At 34.1% G+C, this 21,958-nt stretch overlaps 1 protein-coding gene across 1 annotated transcript in view; it reads right to left on the bottom strand.

Annotated features, from left to right (window-relative positions):
* The window catches only part of TDRD3 (tudor domain containing 3), a 162,230-nt gene that overhangs the window by 95,890 nt on the left and 44,382 nt on the right, over positions 1-21,958 (bottom strand). Inside the window, exons 2-3 of the mRNA XM_030311878.1 lie at positions 8,094-8,178; positions 2,742-2,807 (exon numbers count right to left, since the gene is read on the bottom strand). Coding sequence (XP_030167738.1) covers positions 2,742-2,807; positions 8,094-8,178 — 151 coding nt within the window. The remainder of the gene's footprint in view (positions 1-2,741; positions 2,808-8,093; positions 8,179-21,958) is intronic.

The raw sequence follows: 21,958 nt of genomic DNA, 5'->3' as shown, positions 1-21,958 counted from the left end.
CCTATCTTATGCACAGATTAAAATAATTTATTTTGAATCTTTTTAAAATTTATTTTAAACATGAACTATGACAAACATAATTTAGTGACTGGAGCCATATCTTTATAAGGATTCAGTCATCATTAACATGGTAAAATGCTGGTTAATAAAGCATTTCAATAAAGGCACAAATAAAGTAGCTTATACTGAGTTAGTACTATCTTAGAAAAAAGCACAAATAATTCATGTCAAAAAAAATATTCCTTAAACATTTACTTAGCCTAAAAATAGTTATATATTTATACAACATATGGAGTTTTGAACAAAAGGCAAATAAAATGAGCAATTCCCTGTGGGTCAGCTTCTAAAATTTCTATTAAAATTATTTTTCAAAACACCTTCACATATTAATACAGGTACTATGAAGAGAGTTATTTTTAGTGCTAAAAATAGGTAATTAAAGGAAAAAATATAACCAAAGGACAGAAAGGGATATCCAACACAATTCCTGTTTCATGTGTAAAGGGTTTATTTTAAATCTTCTCATTTTATGCATAACCTAAAGTCACATTAGTATTAAGAATATTTTAAAAGATAAAATTTGGTACAGAAAATTCTACATTTAAAGATTTTAAGGTGTTTTTCATTGTTGTTAGCTGCATTCAAAAGAAATCCTAAAGAGATCACTGGGCAAAAATTCTTTGAAGCAAGGATACTCTGTCTGAGAAGGTGGAAGAAGCAGACACAGGCCTTGTCAGCAACATCCCCACAAGCTTATAGCAGAGATGGGCTCTCAGAATCCCTGAAGACACATCAAGAACATGGAAAACAATAACCTAGAAAGCTCTGAAATTTTCTTAAATAAACTAATGTAAGGTATGCACAGACTGCTTTCATGTCAGTTACTTTTCTGGTAAAGAACTGTTACACTCATCAGACCTACCTAAGATTGCTGCCTAATCTGGGGTTCTGTAATCCAGAAGCTTGCTAAATATGCTTCCCAGACCAGCAGAATCGATATCCTATGGAAACTTGTCCAAAATACAAATTCTCATTGAACTATCCCAGTTCAATGGAATCAGAAAATGTGGGGGGGAGGGGGGAAGGGGAGGGGTTGGCAATCTATGTTTCATGCAGGCCTCACCGTGATTCTGGTGTACACTGAAGTCTGAGAACTACTACAACCAAAAAGAAGAGATGTACAGAAACCAGAGAGAACTCTGAGAACAATGAAGTTCAATGAAAAGTTTGCGACAGAATAACAGAGGAATCAAGATAAACTAGCCTTAACAAAAATAAACCTGTGGCAATGACATTTACAAGTCCTCTATATGAAGAATTACTCCCAAGAGAAGGTAAGCAGATGTTCTCCACTTCCAAGGGAAGATAAAGAAGACATGAACTTTAAGTTGTAGCATAAGAACTTTAGATCAAAATATAATTAAAGTCTGCTGACACAGAGTGTTGTTAAACATTAAAATGAATTGCTGAGGAGTTTATAGAACTTCTTCTCTGAGTATTTGTGTCAAAAACTAGATAAGATTATGAGGGAACTGAGTGGCTCAGTTGGCTGCGCATCCGACTTCGGCTCAGGTCACGATCTCACGGTTCGTGCGTTCAAGCCCCAAGTCAGGCTCTGAGTTGTCAGTGCAGCTTTGGATTCAGTGACTCCTGCTCTCTCTCTCTGTCCATCCCCCACCTGCTCACTCTCTGTCTCTCTCAAAAATAAACAAACATTAAGAAAAAAAATTTAGAAAAACTAGATAAGATTAGAAACTCTTATGGTTCTTTCCACCTAAATGATGACCATTATTTACATAAATGGATTAATATTTAGAAAATGTGAGAAACATGAGAGAAGTTGTTACATCATAGATCTTTTACAATTATCTAAAATTTAAAACATCTGATAACTATATTAAATATCTAAATGTTAAAATTATAAGACTATTTATTCAAACTCTAAACATAAACACTGAAAGTATTTAAATTACAGATAATGATGTTCTTTAAAAGTTCAAAAAGTGACCAACAGCACATAAAATTCTTGGCTGACACAATTTACATGTATTTTCAAATAAAAAGAAGAAATTGAATATAAATAAATAAGAAGTAAAAGACTGAGTAGCTGGTACCTAAAAACTGTATCCCGGATTTTAAAAAGATCACTGAAAAAATTCATAACATGAATATATATATATATATATTCTAAGATATCTAATTATATGATATATAACATATATTATATTATATTATATATTATATTATATTATATTATATTATGCATTTATATATATATGTGTGTGTGTGTGTGTGTGTGTGTGGTGCAAAATGACAGCAATAACCAAATGCATAGCTTTGACAAACTGCTTCTGATATCCTCTCGTAATCTTATAATTTTATATAAATAAATTCATTAAATAAATATGGAAATAGGTAACTAAAATTAAAAGGTACAAAAGGATCCTTCTCCTGAACTCCAGCAATATCTGGTAAGTCTCACATGTAAGTGTGCCATAATTATAATTCCTGAAACAGAAGTTTTGTTTTAAATGTTGAAAAAGTCACCAAAAGTTTAAAAGTTCAAGTCAATTGATTTCCATTTGTATAGAAAGTTACTATGAGGATGACTCTATAATCTATTCACTTCTAAAATATTTTGCAGTTGCAGTCTTTACTGACAAAAAATAATTGCAATAATTTAGTAAATGTTCATATTTATTGTAGTTAGCATAATTTAGGAAGTTAACATTTTTCTTTACCTTTTCTACCTTTCCACCATTGATGTCACTGGGGAGGAATTTCTTGCCAATTGTTCTTAAGTCTGTCTAAAATAAAAATATTATTATTAAAATATAATTGTAGAGAAAAGTAAATCTAAATCTAATCTTACTCATAAACAAAGATGAAGTTACTTAAGGTTTATAGAATGAAATTTAAGTATCTTTTAGCTGATTATGAGATCTAGACATATAATCAATCTTTTCAAATAACATAGTCCCATACATATGTTGTTTAAAGTACACTGGTAAGTTGACTAGTAATGTTTAAGGACTTAATTCTGGTTGTATTCCTTTTGATAACTTTTTAACTTACTAAATTTTCTCTATTAAAACCTAACACTTGCTTTTATGTAAACTGTAGTCTTACTAAAAAACTTAATGCCCAAGCCCAAACCAAATGACTACTTTTAAATACACAAACAGAATATATTCTTGATAACTGAACCCTATGTGACCTTGCTATGCAGAGCCACGAAAACACATTATTCTACAAGCTGTGATACCCAAAACAAAGCTACATAACATACAAATATCCTAGGGAACAACACAACTGCAACAGCAAGAACAGTAAGATATTACTGTAGTAAAAGTATATTTCATTTGCTTAAATAAATTATAGAAATCTAAAGTAGTGAAGAAATGACTAACTCTATGAAAGTGCAGAAGTACATATTTCTCAGCAAACCAAAGCAAAACATCGAAAGGAAAACATAAGGACTGACATAAACAAAGTTATAGCATTTCTGATATAAAAACAAAACTTCAACTGTACAATTTACATAAAAAGCAGAACCGCAAAGGATACTGTCCTCTTTAGGAAGTGCAAACTAAAGGAACGGTAAGAAGTTTGCTCAGAGGAAAACTGTCAATACTCATGAAGGAGGCCTAATTATTTAAGCTAAGAAATTATCTTGGTGACTGGGAGTGTGAGGTTAGATTGCTAACCAACTTTATATTGTTTTGCTATTCCTTAAAATATAATAACAGTAGGTCGTCATCTCCTTAAGAGCAAAATAAAAGAAAACAGTGCATTTAATCACATAAATTGTTAAGGCAAAAATTCATGTTAGACTCAAGGGGAAAATACTAGATGATTAAAATTACTGTAATATAAAATGAATACATAGAAGTAGGATAGTCTCCTTTGACCACCTACAATAATAGAACATCCTCTTATTTGAAATATCAGTATGTGATCAGCTTAAGAAACGAGCATAAAATTACACAATCACCCAGTCTTTTACTACCATAATTCATATTTTATTTCTCAATGTAATGCAAGGGTTACTCGCAAGCTACAAACTCACCAAATGGAACTGCCAGGCAAACTAAGCCCCAAATCAAAACACTTGTGAAACAATGCATCAGTTTTATCATGTTTGTAGCCTCTAACCAATAATGGAGTGAAAAAATTATAAAGCATATCTCGAGTTGCAAGCTTTTTCATCTTGAAAATACTGAGTAACAGATGGGCAAAAACTATTTATATTAGCCTTCCCTATGTTAGGACTGTTTTGAAGATTAAATGTCAATATACGCAAAGCACTTAGTCAATAAACTGCAAAGAGTAAGCACTTAATGAATATTAGCTATCATGTTAATTTTAGTGAATATAAGACATGTACATTTTGCTATCATCTGAATATGAATAATCATCAAGCCAGTAATACAACTAACAGTTCATAAAAATATAGGCATTATTTTGAAGTCATTCAAAGGCTAAAATATTTAAATATGTATAAGAAACAGAATATATACAACTTTTATGATACATCATGGTCCCTCATTTCTGGCTTTTAGCAGTAATTACGAAATGTAACATAAACTAAAATGAGAAGTAGAAATAAGCATGACACTAAAATCCTAAACTATGATTCATTACAAACTGTAATTAAACAATAGGACTGTGGACACTGTCACAAATTCTCTAAATTCAGGTAATTTACTTTTTTATGAAATGGAAAAAATATCATGACTCCTACCTCACAAAGTTGTTATCAGGCTAAAAGGAGACAATATATTCAAAGTTTGCCTAACTTTTAAAGTGCTGTACCCACATAATGAATATTATTTCATTATTCTTTTATAAGATGAAAATGACCTACCAAATCTTTAAGCATCCTAAAATCAAAGTCAATTTGTAAATACTGCAAAGGAAATTTTCTGATTCAGATGCCATTATATCAAGATCAGTAGGACAAATGGGTCCAAAAATTCATTGATATTGTACATAAAAATTTATGCAGGAGAAATATTTAGCCTATAAATAGACATGAATGTGTGCACACATACAAAAGATTCTTGACTATTGAGTGAGTTCAATTGGAATATCTATCTGGCAAATCATTTTATATTGTACAGAATCTTAAAAGAAATTTTTAAAAATCTATTTTTAAATTTTTACCAATACACAGTATTCAGTAATTTAAGACTGAGCTATCACTTAATTTACTTCTGAATAATTCAGGTATTTGATCCCCAAACTGCATGTTGGATTTCAATGTCATTTCTTAATATTCTTACTCCCCATTCGGTAGAGTAAAAACTTAAGAATCTTCCTTTTCAACATAAAAATCTATACAGAAATGAGTTATGTAGCTGCTCTTTTTAGAAGGGCCTACTTTCACAAGGTTGGCCCTAGGCTGACATCTGGGAACTATGTACTTGAACCATCTCCTAACTGAAAATGTGGTTCACTGCCTAGACTATATATATTTGTATAAACAATGTGATTTATGGTGAACAGCTGCTTTTTGGAAGGAGGAGTCTAGAATTGTTTCATTTAGGCACAGAGTACTTTCGTAAGCAGTCCAATCAATGCCTTGGGTGCTGGTCTCCAGTGGACTTCCTTGAGCAGAAACACTGTCCAGTTATCCTTGCTTTGCAAAAGTTAACATTATGCCACTTTGCTGTCACAAAAGACCTACGTGAGTTTTCACTAACTGAAAGAAATTTGAAGATTTTCATTTTACAGAAAAAGGAGAAAAACAAAAATAGGGTTCAGTGTTTGTTTTATAGTAAGCCTTCATAGAAACAGAACACACCGCAAACAGTGAAAGGGCCACAGCTAAGCTCCTTCCCCAGGAACCACACTCAGCATCTCAGCATCAAGCCACAGTAGGTTTCAACTGTGTTGTATGCATCTGTGTTTTATCTTGATTTATTCTGTGCATCCTTTAGCAAGATATGCCCTATGGTGTCAGAAAAGCCTAAGAGAGGTTACTTTTTAGGTCTGGGAACGCTCTAAAATCTTTCCACATAAATTAATGGTAATTGCTTCTTCACTTTACACCATTTTGGCTTATAAAATTTTCATAGGAATGCTCTACTTTTGGATAGCAGGGAAAACCTGCACATATATTACTGCATTTTCACTGCTGGACAAAGGAACAAGCTCAGTGTGCCCCCACACAGGAGGAGGGGGACATAAGAAAGCTGATGCATGGATTATTCTCCCAATATGTAATAAGTTATATGTAATAAGAATCAATAATACAAGCCTTTTTCAGCTACTGGTCACTCAAAAGATGAAAAAATTCAATGGAAATGCCTGATTTTATTTAAAGATGATAAGTAAGGTTCAAAGTAGATTATCTGTCTGGTGTAGACCTCATCTTAACTAAAAGTATTTTTTTTTGTTTTCCTATTATGTGGCATGATAGCTTAGGCTGGAGTTTTCAACCATATATTTCAGAGAAAATTATAAAAAAATTAATTCATAAAATAATGGTTATCATTACCTCTTATGTGCATAGGACAAATACTTCATCTTGATTTATTTTAAAGTTTTACAACTGAGCCTGGGTGACTCAGTCGGTTAAAATGTCGGACTCTTGATCTCTTGAGGTCATGACCTCAGAGCTCATGAGATTGAGCCCCACGTGGGAGCCTCCTTGGGATTCTCTCTCTCCCACTCTCTCTGCCCCTCTCCCACTCATGCTCACATGTCTGTGGGCTCGCTCTCTCTCAAAATATATAAATAAGCTTTTAAAAAATAATAAAGCTTCACACCCAATTATAGATAGTTCATTGCGATTTATCTAAATATATAAGAAAAATAAGAAAAGCAGAGATTGTCACAAAATCTCTTCCTCATCATCTTTAGAAATTTTTTTCAATGAATAGAGGTCTTTCACTATTTTTTGAAAGTAGAATTCACTTATTATGGTACAGGTCAAAAAAAAAGTGTATAGGGAATATTTCCCTTTGGAGTCATAGATAACATGCATAACTTCTAAAGCTTACTTTAAAAAATTTTATAGTCTATTATTAAAAACCTACATTCTCAGCTTAGAACAAAAAATGATCTTGTTAGTTTTATTGAATAAAATTTAAAGATGCTGAAAAAAAATGACAGAATTGAAACATAAATTTTATGTTTAAGTCCATTTAATTATATATAAATTTAAGTAATTTGAAAAGAAAAAGTTATACACAGTTATACATTTATTTTATCTTAAATGTTCTTATCAGTTGCTACCATTTCTGCTTCATGTTATACCTCTTTTACAGTGATATGATGGATTCATCAGGCAGTAATTCTCTTATAAATTTAGTTGACTATGTATCATAATGTATAAATTTAACTGAATAGATTAAATTATAATTTAATAGGTTGTTATTATAAAAGCAATATGAAAAAACTCTCACTGGGGTAACTACAAAACTGAAAAAAGAATATTCATTTAACTTACATCTAAATTTCAAATAATTTTTATAACTTCAAAAAAAAATTCAAAAGCCAATCCCAATCATGAAAAAGATAGGGCTATTACAGACAGGTGGAGGGAGAGAGATTGGAAAGAAATAAATACACAACATTAACAGTAATTATAAATAGCCCTAATTTTCTTATTTTACTTTTGTATTCTAAAGTGTTCTACAATATATATTACTTTTGTTAACAGGAAAAGTTATTTTGAAACAATAAATACAGCTGTCAAAAAGCTATAACCTACCTACAGTTCCTATGTTAACTGGTAATTTGTTTTAATAAATATGATCAGTTTTTTCTGCTAATATGTATCTACTGTAAATGTTATGAAATTTTATAACTGATCAATGGGAGGAAATTAGAGTTTTAATTGCATTTTTTTTCTTTTCACTGGATTCTGTATAATAGATGTTACAAGAAACATATATTTCTAAAAATTGGGCTGATATGAGATTACCAAATTCAACAAACATCACTGCAACTTAAAATGTACGATAAAAATAAAAGATGTCCTCCATATTACTTATCTTAATATCCAATTTTATTATATAAGAGGTTTCTCATGAACATAGCTTCCAGATTTAAAATGTTTATATAAGATAATAAACAAAACCTACATTGAGAGCAATCAGGATGATGTCATTTATATTGACTTTGTCAGGAGAACTTGTACAAGCTTCAATGCCTTCATCTGAAAGATACCTGTTAAAATAAAATAAATGGCTTAATATTTTCTAAAATAAAAATTAACCAAGATTATTTTCTTAAGTCAACATGCAGTTTTGTTCTGTACTATAAAATGCTTCTACTATAAATAGTAGGGAAAGGGCCTTAGATATTCCCTATTTACAATCTCTGATAGAACAAGAATGGGCAATGCATGTTTTCTATCTTTTGTATCCTTAAAAGGATGTTGCATTAAAAATTATCCAAATGCTTTCTGAGAAATTTAAATATCAAAATGCTTTTTGGGGTGCCTGGGTGGCTTAGTCAGTTAAGCATCTGACTTCAGCTCAGGTCATGATCTCACAGTTTTGTGAGTTTGAGCCCCACACTGGGTTCTGCACTGACAATGTGGAGCCTGCTTTGGATCCTCTGCCTCCCTCTCTCTCTGCCCCTCTCCCGTTCTCTCTCTCTCTCTCTCTCAAAAATATAAATGAATAAACATTAAATAAATACTTCTTAATGAACGTATGAGCTATTCTTACTGTTAAGCAAATATAATATTTGACTTAAATATTTGTTAATACAGAAGTTCTTAGAGATTTGAGATGTGCTATAAAATAGAACTAAAAATAACATAGATTTAAATTTAATCCCTGATAATTTGCTTCTCTGCTACTTTGTCATTTTATCTTCTCAGGTCCCCTTTCTTGGACATAATATTCACCAGAATGCTTTAATATGTATTACCAACTTGAAGTGGCATAAAGAGAGGCAACTTTTTATCTTATGCCTTTTACTTTCCTATTCTCTTTTCAGCTTTTTAACTCATTGCCTTATTGCCTTTTGATCTTTTATCCAGTCCAAACCAACCACACATCTATTGCACACAATAATTAATTCAAGAGTAAAAAGATGATTGAATCCAAGGGGGTGGGGAATCATCTCTACCCATTCATACATGCCCACTCAAGCATTTTATTTTCTTTGATAAATTCTAGAATTCAGGTATCATCTCCCAAAAGTCTACCTATACAAATGACCATTAACATCTCACAACTTTCATAAACAGTATCAAGGCCTTTAACCAAAGGGCCGGTGCCAGCATCGCCCCTCCAGATATTCTTCCACTAAAAAGAGACAGGAGTGTTAGTCTGACAGAACTAACTCGAGGTCATTTCTGATGGCCAGCAACTCCACCATCAATTCCCAACATCAGACCGATTCTAAGACACTTGTCAATGTAAACTACCTGGAGACAGCAACCAAAGAGCTGACTACATGTCATTAATCATTTTATAAATTCACTTCTAGAAATATTAAGTCCCTCTTTAATATGTGAAAAGTATTATGTGCATCACTAATAAGATTAGTAAAATGATGAAAATTAAACACCTGCCTTCAAGGAGTTCACTGTCTTAAATACAACACCACACAATAAATATACAGTTAACATGCAAGGCCAAAATAATTATAAACAAAATGTTATAGTGCCTCAAAGTGGCTGGGGTATGGGAAAGAGTGCAAAAAAGGGAATAGTATGAAGAACGACATGAAAGTAAAAATGTGTAAAGTACCTTCTACAGGCAAAAACCTAGAATATCCTGGCTAGAAAATGGGGAAGAAATGAGAGATGAATATAGGTTGAGACCAATTATAGAAAGCAATGGTACACAGAGAGATATGGGTGGTATCTTAAATCCTGAATAAGTGATAACAAAAAACACAATTTTCAAAATTCCTATACAATGTGGAAATAGTATACAATGACTAATAAAATCCTTCGCTTTTAGAAAGGTAAGTCTTTAAGATTTAAACGATCATAGGGTGACAGATAAACTGGAATAAATCTTTAAAAATAATCAAAATTCACCTCTTCAATTCTACAGATGAGGGAAAGAAGGCCCAAAGATGTTAACAGACCTTCCTGAAAACACAAACTTCAGTGACACAAAGTTAAAAAAACAATGCCTCCTAAGTCCCAGTTCATCAGTCTTTTCGTTACAACACACCATTTTTATTTATCAACTACAATCGCTAATATTAGAAATACTATACGCTCACTAACATAAGCCAATACCTATACAAATCAATTTCCTGAACAACTAGGCAATTTCACCAATACACACACAAAAAGCACAACCAGGCAAATTCAGTCAGTGAACTCCAAAATAACATATTAAATAAAAATATGCCTAGTTTCATCATAAAAGATCAGAGAACTAATACTAACAATTAAAGATTCAAAAATTGTTATCACAACAAAAATACCTAACTCTACATATATAAAAAAGGGAAAGTCTAACAAAAATTGTAAAGGCCAAAGCCATATGGAGGTGAAAATTTGACTTGATACATGTGGAAGTCAAATATCATATGATTTCTTTCAAATAATGCCTTTAAAAGGCCTCCTGAACGTAACAAATTCTAAAATGTGGCTGAGTCTCAGTTTCCATGTCTTACAAGTCTCCCTTACTCATCCTTCATATTTTGAAAAATCAAAGGATTTGAGCCTTACCACTATACTCCTATCAAGAAACAAGAGACCCATTCACAGGTCTTCCCAGTAACACGTTGGTGATCCTTGTATAAATACTGTACCATTTTCACTGAAGGACTGAATCTAAATTAACAGTAACCTGAGATTTACAAATTAATCCTTTTGTTTTTGTAAACACTTAATACTCCAACATTATCCATGAATAAAACAAATAAAAAGGGATAAAGCAAATGATAAAAGTCAAATGCCCAAACTGGCTTCAAGATGCACCACAGTAACGCAGTTAACTGAAAGAACAAAACACAACATTCATCAGCCTTAATGTGGTCACTGGGAAAGAAAGGAAGGGAAAACTGGAGCAGGTGTGCCAGATCTAATCCCTGTGCACATCTGCAAGATGGACCTGGAGGGAAGAGAATTGTAATCAGTTCCCATGTACCATCTTTGAGCTCGCAAAACCCAAAGGCATAGACCTTAAAGAAGAAACAAACCCCAGAGAGTTCTTGTTTACTAAAACAGCAAACACATACCTTTTTTTCCATTCTAGTGGAGATTTTGGAACAGTAACATAAAATCACTCATTGCTGTTCTGTACTAAAAATACATTGAAATACATTTTATTGACAAGCAAGGCACTAGAGGGCTAAATTTCTTCATGATACTCACAGAATAGACTAACATTTCTCACGAATTTTAACTTCAAATAATGCCATTTTAAGTCACAGTTTAATAAGTGCTCATTTAAAAAAAAAGATTTTAGAAACTGCTTCCTTCATTCACAAATAGAAGACATTAACATCCCATCTTACTCAGAGTCACTTAATTTGTAATCCTGGGCAACTCTTTTCACTTTAGAAGTAAAAGCTCCAAAATTAATTGTTATCCACCAATTTGCGGAAGAGGGGATTTCCTATTCCAAATATTGAATATATATTCAATAAGAAGGGTCACACAGTGTAAGTACTACTGCCAGAACCAATCTTCATTTCATGTTCAGAACCCACTTGGGCATATAAAAACAGACGTGCCCAAACTATAGTTCAAGAATCTCAATTGATAGAAAACTTTGATAAGACAAATATTATCATTTTAATCTCATTTATCTGATTGAGATAGTGGATCACCATCAATACCTCTTACTACCAGTGAGACAAAAGACAGTCAATTACCCTTTGATTCATTCCTCTGAAAGCAGGTAAAATCCTTGAGTCTAACTTATTCACTGGCTACACTGAAAATCTAATGAGGAGGACTGGGACAAGCTGAAGACTACATGCCCCATCTAAAGGGGATAGCCTTAATTCGCATCCAGGTTACTGTCTGTAGGAGGACAGGTAAAGCAATTATTGTCAGATCTTCTCATTTTTAGCTTTTAGTTTTTTTGGAAAGCAATATATAAGCCAAACAAAACATAGTTCAGCCTGCAGGTGGAACACATACTTTGTACTTACTAATCATATTAGTTTATTAAAATTATCTGCTTATTTGCTCCTGTATAGTTTCAAGTTGTCTTCCACATGCAAGTTTGTACCACAAGTGTCTCTCAAATGATGTAATATTCATGGCTGACTTCCTGTTCAAGCAGAAGAATAAAAGAACTTTCATTCAGATCACTTTGTAGGATTCTTGGAAAGCAATGCATATAATTATACATGTAATAAATATTCTTACCAGAGTTGTCTACATCAAAATAAAAAAGTGTCAAATCATTTAGCTTGGCCTAAACATTTTACTAACTAGACATATGGAACTCATCCTTACTTCAGATTTCCAGACTCTATATATTTTTTTAGGGAAGAGGAATGTTCTAATTAATTAGCCAGAAATACTAACAAGCAAACACTAAAGTTTTCTTCCCTTCCACCCATCTTCATCCACTGAAGCAATGAATGCCCATTCAAGTTTGAACTGAGACCTGAACTCCTAAAGTAATCAAAGACAGAATCAATTACTGCACATACAAATTAGGCTGATGACACAAGAAAATTCTTTCAAACGCCAATGAGAAAACTAAGAATGAAAACATTCTTCCCAAATGGATAAGAACTCAATCAAAAAATAACGGGGGGCACCTGGGTGTCTCAGTTGGTTAAGAGTCTGGCTGTTGATTTCAGCTCTGGTCATGATCTCACAGTTTGTGGGATCAAGCCCCACGTTGGGCTCTGTGCTGAGAGTACAGGACTTGCTTGGGATTCTCTCTCCCTCTCTCTCTTCCCCTACCCACTCATGCTCTTTTTCGATCTCTCAAAGTAAATGAATAAACTTAAAAAAAAAAAATGGACATATCTGAACACTGAATGGTATACAGCAGTCTTAACTGTCTCACAATAAAACCCAAGTCAAATGGCCTTGTGTGGTTTTTATGGTCTTTGATCTACACGTGATTATTTGCTACCACACTGAGATTACTGGCCCAAATATTTGTCTAAATATCAAAATGGGAATTTTAACCAATGAATTCCTGCTTAGACACAATAAAAATAAAGATAACTAACTTCCAATTAGCTAAGCCTATATGTGGAAAGAAGGGAATAAAACATGAAATAATTTTAAAAATCACTTATATTAAAAGGTATCTTCGGTCCTATCAAATATGGAAGTTAATAACCTACTGTAAACCTTCAAAACATTTAATATATATATGTGTACACACACACACACACACACACACACACACACACACACACATTTGTAAGCTCTTCACCCAACATGGATGGGGCTTGAAATCATGACCCTAAGATCAAGAATCACACGTTCTACCAACTGAGCCAGCCAGGCACTCTGTCAAAACATTTAAATATACTTTTAAAAACTGTCCAAATAAACGTCTCTCTATCCTCTCTGCCTATCCTGTTTCCATCCCCATAGTGTAAGTGGATTGTAACACGCTTGCCAAAAAATTCAGTTTTTGCTATTATATCCCAGAGACACTGAAATAACTTGCTAATTCCCTCCTCTAGGGAGGAGAAAATGGCTTACAAGTTCCTATTTATGAATACAATTTGGGAAAATATAATGCGGGCATACCTTGTTTTATTGTACTTTGCTGTACTGTGCTTTGTAGATATTGTATTTTTTACAAATGGAAGGTCTGTGGCCACCCTGTGTCAAGCAAGTCTATCGGTGTCATTTTTCCAACAGCATTTGTGCACTTCCTACCTGTGTGTCACACTTTGGGAATTCTCACAATATTTCAACTTTTTCACTATTATCATATTTGTTATGGTGATCTGTGACCAGTGATCTCTAATGTTGTTATTGTAATTGTTTTGGGGTGCCATGAACCACATCCATGTAAGACAGTAAGCTTAATCGATAACTGTGTGTTCTGACTGTTCCACCAACCACTGCTCTCTCATCTCTCCCTTCTCAGGCCTTCCTATTCCCTTGAAATCAAGCCAATTGATAACCCCACGTTGACCTCTAAGTGTTAAGTGAAAGGAAGAGTCACACATCTCTCACTTTAAATCAAAAGCTAAAATGATTAAGCTTAGTGAGGAAAGCATGTCAAAAGCAGAGACAGGCTGAAAGCTGGGCCACTGCACCAGTTGCCAAGTTGTAAATGCAAAGAAACAGTTCTTAAAGGAAATTAAATGGGCTATTCCGGGCAACACACAAATGATAAGAAAGTGACACAGCCTTATTGCCAACACGGAGAAAGTTTTAATGGTTTTGATAGAAGACCAAACCAGTCACGACATTCCCTTAAGCCAAACCCTAAGCCAGTCCAAAACAAGGCCCCAACTCTCTTCAGTCCTATGAAAGCTGAGAGAAGTAAGGAAGTCACAGAGTTAGTTTGAAGCTGGCAGGGATTGGTTCATGAGGTTTAAGGGAAGAAGCCACCTCTGTAACATAAAAGTGCAAGATGAAGCAGCGAGTGGGCAAGTAAAAGCTGCAACAAGTTCTCCAGAAGACCTAGCTGAGATCATTAATGCCAGTGGCTACACTAAACAACAGATTTTCAAGGCAGATGAAACACCTTTCTATTAGAAGAAGATGCCATCTAGGACTTTCATAGCTAGAGAGGAGAAGTCAATGCCTAGCTTCAAAGGTTGAAAGGACAGGTTGACCCTTTTTTTACTGCCTAATGTAGCTGGTGATTTTAAGTTGAAGCCAACAATCATTTACCATTTTGAAAAACCTAGGCACCCTTAAGAATTACATTAAATCGGGGCACCTGGGTGGCTCAGTCAGTTAAGCATCGACTTCAGCTCAGGTCATGATATTGCAGTTTGTGAGTTCGAGCCCTGCATCGGGCTCTGTGCTGTCAGCTTGGACAGTGAGCCTGAAGCCCGCTTCAGATTGTGTCTCTCTCTCTGCCCCTTCCCTGCTTGTTCTCTGTCTGTCTCTCTCAAAAATAAATAAATATTACAAATTAAGAAAAAAAGAATTACATTAAATCTATTCTACCTGTGCTCTATAAATAAAACAACAAAGCCTGGACTACAGCAAATCTCTTTACAACATGGTTTACTGAATATTTTAAGCCCAACGTTGAAACTTACTGCTCAGTTACAAAGCTTCCTTTCAAATTAATTATTGCTCATTGACAACGCACCAGGTCACCCAAGATCTCTGATGGAGATGTACAAGATTAATGTTGTTTTCATGCCTGCTAACACAACATCCATTCTGTGTCCATTCTGCAGTCAAGGAGTAATTTAGATTTTGAAGTTTGTTATTTAAGAAATACATTTTTAAAAAAAGGAAAAGAAATACATTTTGAAAAGCTATAGCTGCCATCGATAGTGATTCCTCTGATGGATCTGGGCAAACTAAACTAAAGACCTTCTGGAAAGAATTCACCATTCCAGATGCCGTTAAGAATATTCTTTTTTTTTTTAATTTTTTAATTGTTTTTGTTTATTTTTGAGACAGAAAGAGACAGAGCATGAGCAGGGGAGGGGCAGAGAGAGAGGGAGACACAGAATCCGAAGCAGGCTCCAGGCTCTGAGCTGTCAGCACAGAGCCCGACGTGGGGCTCGAACTCACGGACTGTGAGATCATGACCTGAGCTGAAGTCGGACGCTTAACTGACTGAGCTACCCACGTGCCCCAAGAATATTCCTGATTCATAGGACAAGTCACAATAGCAACATTCACAAGCATTTGGAAGAGGTTGATTCCAACCCTCATCAGTGACTTTGAGGGGTTCAAGGTTTCAGTGGAACAAGTAACTGTACATGTGGTGGAAATAACAAGAGAGCTACAATTAGAAGTGGAGCCTGAAGATGGGACTGAACTGCTGCCATCTCATGATAAAAACTTAAACAGATCAGGAGTTGGTTCTTATGGATGAGCAAACAAGTGGTTTCTTGAGATGGAATTTGTTCCTGGTGAAGATACTGTGAAGATTTTTTTTTAAATTTTTTTAACGTTTATTTATTTTTGAGACAGAGAGAGACAGAGCATGAACGGGGGAGGGTCAGAGAGAGGGAGACACAGAATCTGAAACAGGCTCCAGGCTCTGAGCTGTCAGCACAGAGCCCGATGTGGGGCTCGAACTCACGGACCGCGAGATCATGACCTGAGCCAAAGTTGGCCGCTTAACCAACGGAGCCACCCAGGCGCCCCTGAAGATTGTTAACATAAAGGACTTAGAATATTACATAAACTTAGTTGATAAAGCAGCCGCAGGCTTAAGAGTACTGACTCCAATTTTGAAGGGAGTTCTGCTGTGGGTGAAATGCTATCAAACAGCATCACATGCTACAGAGAAATTGTTCATGATAGGAAGTCGAGTGATAGGGAAAATTTCATTGATGTCTCATTTTTAAAAATTGCCAGGGGGGCGCCTGGGTGGCGCAGTCGGTTAAGCGTCCGACTTCAGCCAGGTCACGATCTCGCGGTGCGTGAGTTCAAGCCCCGCGTCAGGCTCTGGGCTGATGGCTCAGAGCCTGGAGCCTGTTTCAGATTCTGTGTCTCCCTCTCTCTCTGCCCCTCCCCCGTTCATGCTCTGTCTCTCTCTGTCCCAAAAATAAATAAACGTTGAAAAAAAAAAATTTATAAAAAAAAATAAAAATTGCCAGGGGCGCCTGGGTGGCTCAGTCGGTTCGGCGTCCGACTTCGGCTCAGGTCACGATCTCACGGTCCGTGAGTTCGAGCCCCGCATCGGGCTCTGGGTTGATGGCTCAGAGCCTGGAGCCTGCTTCCGATTCTGTGTCTCCCTCTCTCTCTGCCCCTCCCCCATTCGTGCTCTGTATCTCTCAGTCTCAAAAATAAATAAACATTAAAAAAAAAATTAAAAAAGAAAAATTTTAAAAATTGCCATAGCCACCCCAATCTTCAGCAACCACAGCTTGATCAGTCAGCAGCCATCAACATCTAGGCAAGACCCTCCACCCGCAAAAGGATCACAACTTGCTGAAGGTCAGGTGACAGCATTTGTTAGCAATGAAGTATTTTTAAATTATGCACATTGTTTTGGACACAATGTTACTATACATTTAATAGACTACAGGGAAGACATAACTTCTATATGCACTGGGAAACCGAAACATTAGTTTCACTAGCTTTGTGGCGGTATTCCTCTTCCTGCAGTGATATGAAACCAAATGCACAATATCTCTGAGGTATGCCTGTGTTTAACCACACTGAGTAGCAAGATTAGTACAATACCAAGGGCTAACAAAAATTGGTACAAAATTTGCTTCAGATCCCTTGGTACAGATGGAATCAATATATCCATTACAGTTTATAGATACATTATGGGTAAAAAAATCACTGAAAACAATACAAATTGATATGCCAGCAGTTAAGCTGAATGAACCCATGGGATTCTATGCCCAAATCGCTATTAAGCACAGAGAATAGGAGGAGCAAAACACTACTAAAGATAATTCAGAAGAGAACGTACTATGACACACAAAAGATAAAAATGAAAAAAGAGGTCTTCTATTTCATTTCCATTAACAACCAAGTATCTCTTCTATCACTATAATTTTCTTTCCTTCTTTAGGTAACATGGACACCTACTATGTCAAAATAAATACCAGCGAATTCTTGGAATCTTTATTCCAACAATTAAAATAAGGACCTGAATCAACACTAGCTAGAAATTTAATTTTCTCTATGGTTTATGTATGAATGGATCAGATGAAAAAAGTTATGTATTACTTAAAGTACCACTAAAGTACAATCACTTACTGTTGATCTTAATATAGTAAACTATTTTTAATATAAAACTTATTTTATTCAGAAGTAAACTATTTTTTTAAAAGTGTTTAGTTTTATGATTTCTTTACGTACACAAATGTACACCATTTCCATTAAGCTAACCTATGACATTAAATTTTTTCCACAAGTACATGCTTACACACACTCACTACACCTCAGAAAATCTATTTAATTTCTTCCACACTAACTTTTCAAATTTTTATATTATTCAAATAGAAACACCAAAGCAGAGATCATCATAAAAACCTTACCATTTTAAATGTAACCATTTCAGAAAATTAACCTGCATAAACAGGATGAATATGCAAAAACTAAGAAAAAAATAGATACGTGAAGCATTACAAAAGCCTTGATATACATCATGATTAATACCCATACTACTCAAGCATTTCAGTGGCCAGACAAAAATTTTTTGACCCAACATTAAACATTGGACGATAGAAATTAGAAAAAGTTATAAAGGAAAATCCTTTGTAAAGTTATTATACCTAATTTAAAAGATTTGAAAGTGTTTAAGTTCTGAAACCTACATTTGTTTTTGCGAAGCACTCCCTTTAAAATACTGAAGATTTATTAGTGAATTCTGAAGATGTACTACTTGAAAACACCACTAGATGACAACCTTGCTTCACAAAGGAAAATATCATCCTATTGCTGAAAGGTATGACTCCAAAGATGTACTGCCTTTAAAATAAAAGTTTTGGCATTTGCAGGTTTTTTCTTTTTTTAATGTTTATTCATTTTTGAGAGACAGAGAGAGACAGAGTAGGGGAGGGGCAGAAAGAGAGGGAGACACAGAATCCGAAGCAGGCTCCAGGCTCTGAGCTGCCAGCACAGAGCATGATGCAGGGCTTGAACTCATGATCCATGAGATCATGACCTGAGTCAAAGTCGGACACTTAACTGACTAAGCCTACCTGGGCACCCTGGCATTTGCTGGCTTTTAAGGGGTAGGAGAGATATCAAAAAAAATAAAATAGACTATTACAATTTTAGAATTTGTGTTTGCTATAAAGATCACTCAGGATTTAAAAACAAACTTATTTATTAGTATTTGAGAGAGATCTCATAAGAAAAAAAATTAAAGAGTATCAAAAGATAATTTATCCTATGTTCATTCTTTGGAAATAGAGACTTACGAAAATATACATAAATTATTAGAGAATAATGCTTTTTTGTTGTGGAGTAGTTACAAAGAATAACTATGTTATTTCAATAGTTGCTTTTCTCCGACATTAAAATAAATAAGCACGGCAATTTTAAGATAATAACCATAATAAGATAGTTGACAATAAATTATAAACTTCTATTTTTTAAAACCCATTTTTAGATATTAAAATATTTTCCCCATACATAAACCAACCTATGATGATGACTAACCCTGGAATGCTTATTTGGTATAAAAAAGTTATAACAGCTGAGCAAGTAAAATTTTATAAGTAATTCTTGTGAAATCCCATAATCGATATATTACAAAGAATAGTGGCAATGGGAACCTCACCATGTTATTATTCGTTTTTGCTAACCAGACCTTCACATAAATTTAAAAGTATAAAATGAATCCTGGATATTTTTACTTTCATCGGAGGTTATAATTTATATCCTTCATCTAATTCAACATTTTCATATTTTAATTCAGAAGCAGAGCTGAGGTTATGTTTTAGTAACTCATATTTTAAAATGTAAGAGCATTTGATATTGCTGTCATCTTTTCCTCAGCCCAAAGGTGACAGCTATAAAACTACATATCAGGTGGAAAGCCTCGCTTTAGGCCCGATGCCCTGTGCGTGGACTGCTACAATAGAGCATCAGTATCTGCGGAGTTCATGCTGAGGACCTCCCAGGATTAACTCCAGGAGACTGCACACTCAGTTAAGTCTGTATAAGAAAGGTTGTTTAAAAATGTAAGATACCACAGCAAAAACTAGCAGGCATTTTTATGAAAAGCTTGGAGAGACCGCCATCCGATCTGTGCTGTTTAGTAAGGCAGAACTACACGTACATCTCAGCCTCACCCTGTAATACATGTGGAATCCCGGCCAATTGAATCTTTCTGCACCTCAGTTTCTACCCCCAAGGAATAAAAGAAAATGGATATAATGCTGAAAATGTTGATTCACAGAGTTGTTTTCAAGAATAAAAAGAGAAAGAAAGAACTAGCAAATGCTTGGTATAAAGTAGATGCTAAGTAAATAATACTTCTTTTTCCTTCTTAAACACTATACTCTTGGTGTTTGTTCTGGAAAATATTTTCGAAACATGATATTCAAAGATGCCCTCTGGGTTCTTAGAAGAAAAAGAATGAGAATTGCTAAACAATAAAGGGAATTTCCTCAAAGGCTACAACTAATAGTCAAGGTGTGTATGTTTCTTTATAGGAAGCCTGAACTCCATATTTCTAACATATTACTGACAAAGAGTTCATTGAGAATAGAAGGAAACTGTTAGGAAGATGGAAAAATTTTATTATTTACTTTGTTGATATCTTCCAATTTTGCATATATGAATAAATATATATAGTTTGTAACAAAAAAATTACTCACTCCATGAGACTGTGCAACTTATTTCTGCCCCAAACAGAATTTCCAATGCAAAATAAATACATTGCCATCATTTTTGCCCAATCTGCCATTTACATCAAAATATAAAACAATGATGTCAAGAAATATCTGGTGAGTAATAAACTTAAAATTATATTGTACAGAGAGTTATAATTATAATAACTAATCTTAAAATTAGACACTTTATCATTTACTTATAATTTATTGAAACTAATACCATTTACTTAAAACTTTAAACAAAAATCTACTTCAATTGTCATAGGCAATTATGGCAAATACCTATTTGTAATATATGTAATCATATTTTTATCATCTTTTAGTATAACATTTCTCCATAAATTAAAGTGAAATGACAATGAAAGAGGTCTAAAATAAAAGAGTGTTCACTTAAATATGCAACCAACTTAATTAAATATTAAACAAGTGACTTATTTGCCTAAACAGTGAAACAGCCCCCATACACACAAACACACACACACATATATGTATGTGTGTGTGTGTGTGTGTGTGTGTGTGTATATATATCTTAATAAATATGCATTCTAATTTTCATTTTTTTAATGTATCTTACACACAAAATGCCTCGTGTTGATCAAATTTTTGAAACTGAAAAGCTGTAATACAAAGTGTTAATTTTTAGCTTGGAAGACATCATTTAAATATATCCTCATATCTCTTTGTAGTGGGCTAAATGGTGGTGCCCAAATGTCCTAATCTCTCGGACCTGTAAATATGTGCCTTTATTGGAAAAATGGTCTTAACGGATAAGTGAAGGATCTTGAGATGATTATCTATGAGGGCCCTAAATCCAATGACAAGAAAACTTAGAGGAGAAAGGCAGAGGGAGTTCAGAAGCAGATACACAGAGGGAAGAGACACAAAGAGGAGGAGAAGGCCGTGAGACAATGGAGGCAGACACTGGAGTGAGGAGGTCTTAAACCAAGGATTGCCAATAACCCCCATAAGCAAGGAGAGTCAAAGAACTGATTTGGCCTCCACAACTGCTTGAGAGCATAATTCTGCTGTTTTAAGCCACACAGTTTGTGGCAATTTGTTACAACAGCCACAGCAAACTAATACACTTATTATAAATTTAAGTAATTATGTGGCAAGTACTAGTTACATTCAGTAAGAATACATTTTTGAAAAATAATCCTTTAGATTAGAATCTACAGAGAAGCACGTTTTCTACTCAAATTAAATGCCTTCATTAGCTATTCCTGATTAATTCCTTGTGTGAACTTGATTGACTTTTTAAGTCTATAAAAATAATAAAATACAAACTGTAGAGAGGTATAATAAAAAGTTAAAAGTGGTCATCCCCTAATTCTTCTAAAAAATAAACACTATTAACAATCTTAGGTATATATATCCCTGTAATATACATACACATAAATAAGAGTGGAATTTAGAAGAAAATATTTGTTTGCTTATAAAAACAGAATCATTTTATACAAAAGTTTTGGCAGTAAATCTTTGTATTTAAGAATATATCATGGCCAACTTCCATTTTAAGCATATGGATTTCCCCATTTCATCTTTTTCAATAGACCAAACTAGTCCCTTCCACATAGGGGCTATA

Source organism: Lynx canadensis, chromosome A1 (genome assembly GCF_007474595.2).
Source record: "Lynx canadensis isolate LIC74 chromosome A1, mLynCan4.pri.v2, whole genome shotgun sequence".
Lineage (NCBI taxonomy): Eukaryota > Metazoa > Chordata > Mammalia > Carnivora > Felidae > Lynx > Lynx canadensis.
The sequence above is the reverse complement of the archived record's forward strand: the minus strand, read 5'-3'. Positions and strand labels throughout refer to the sequence as shown.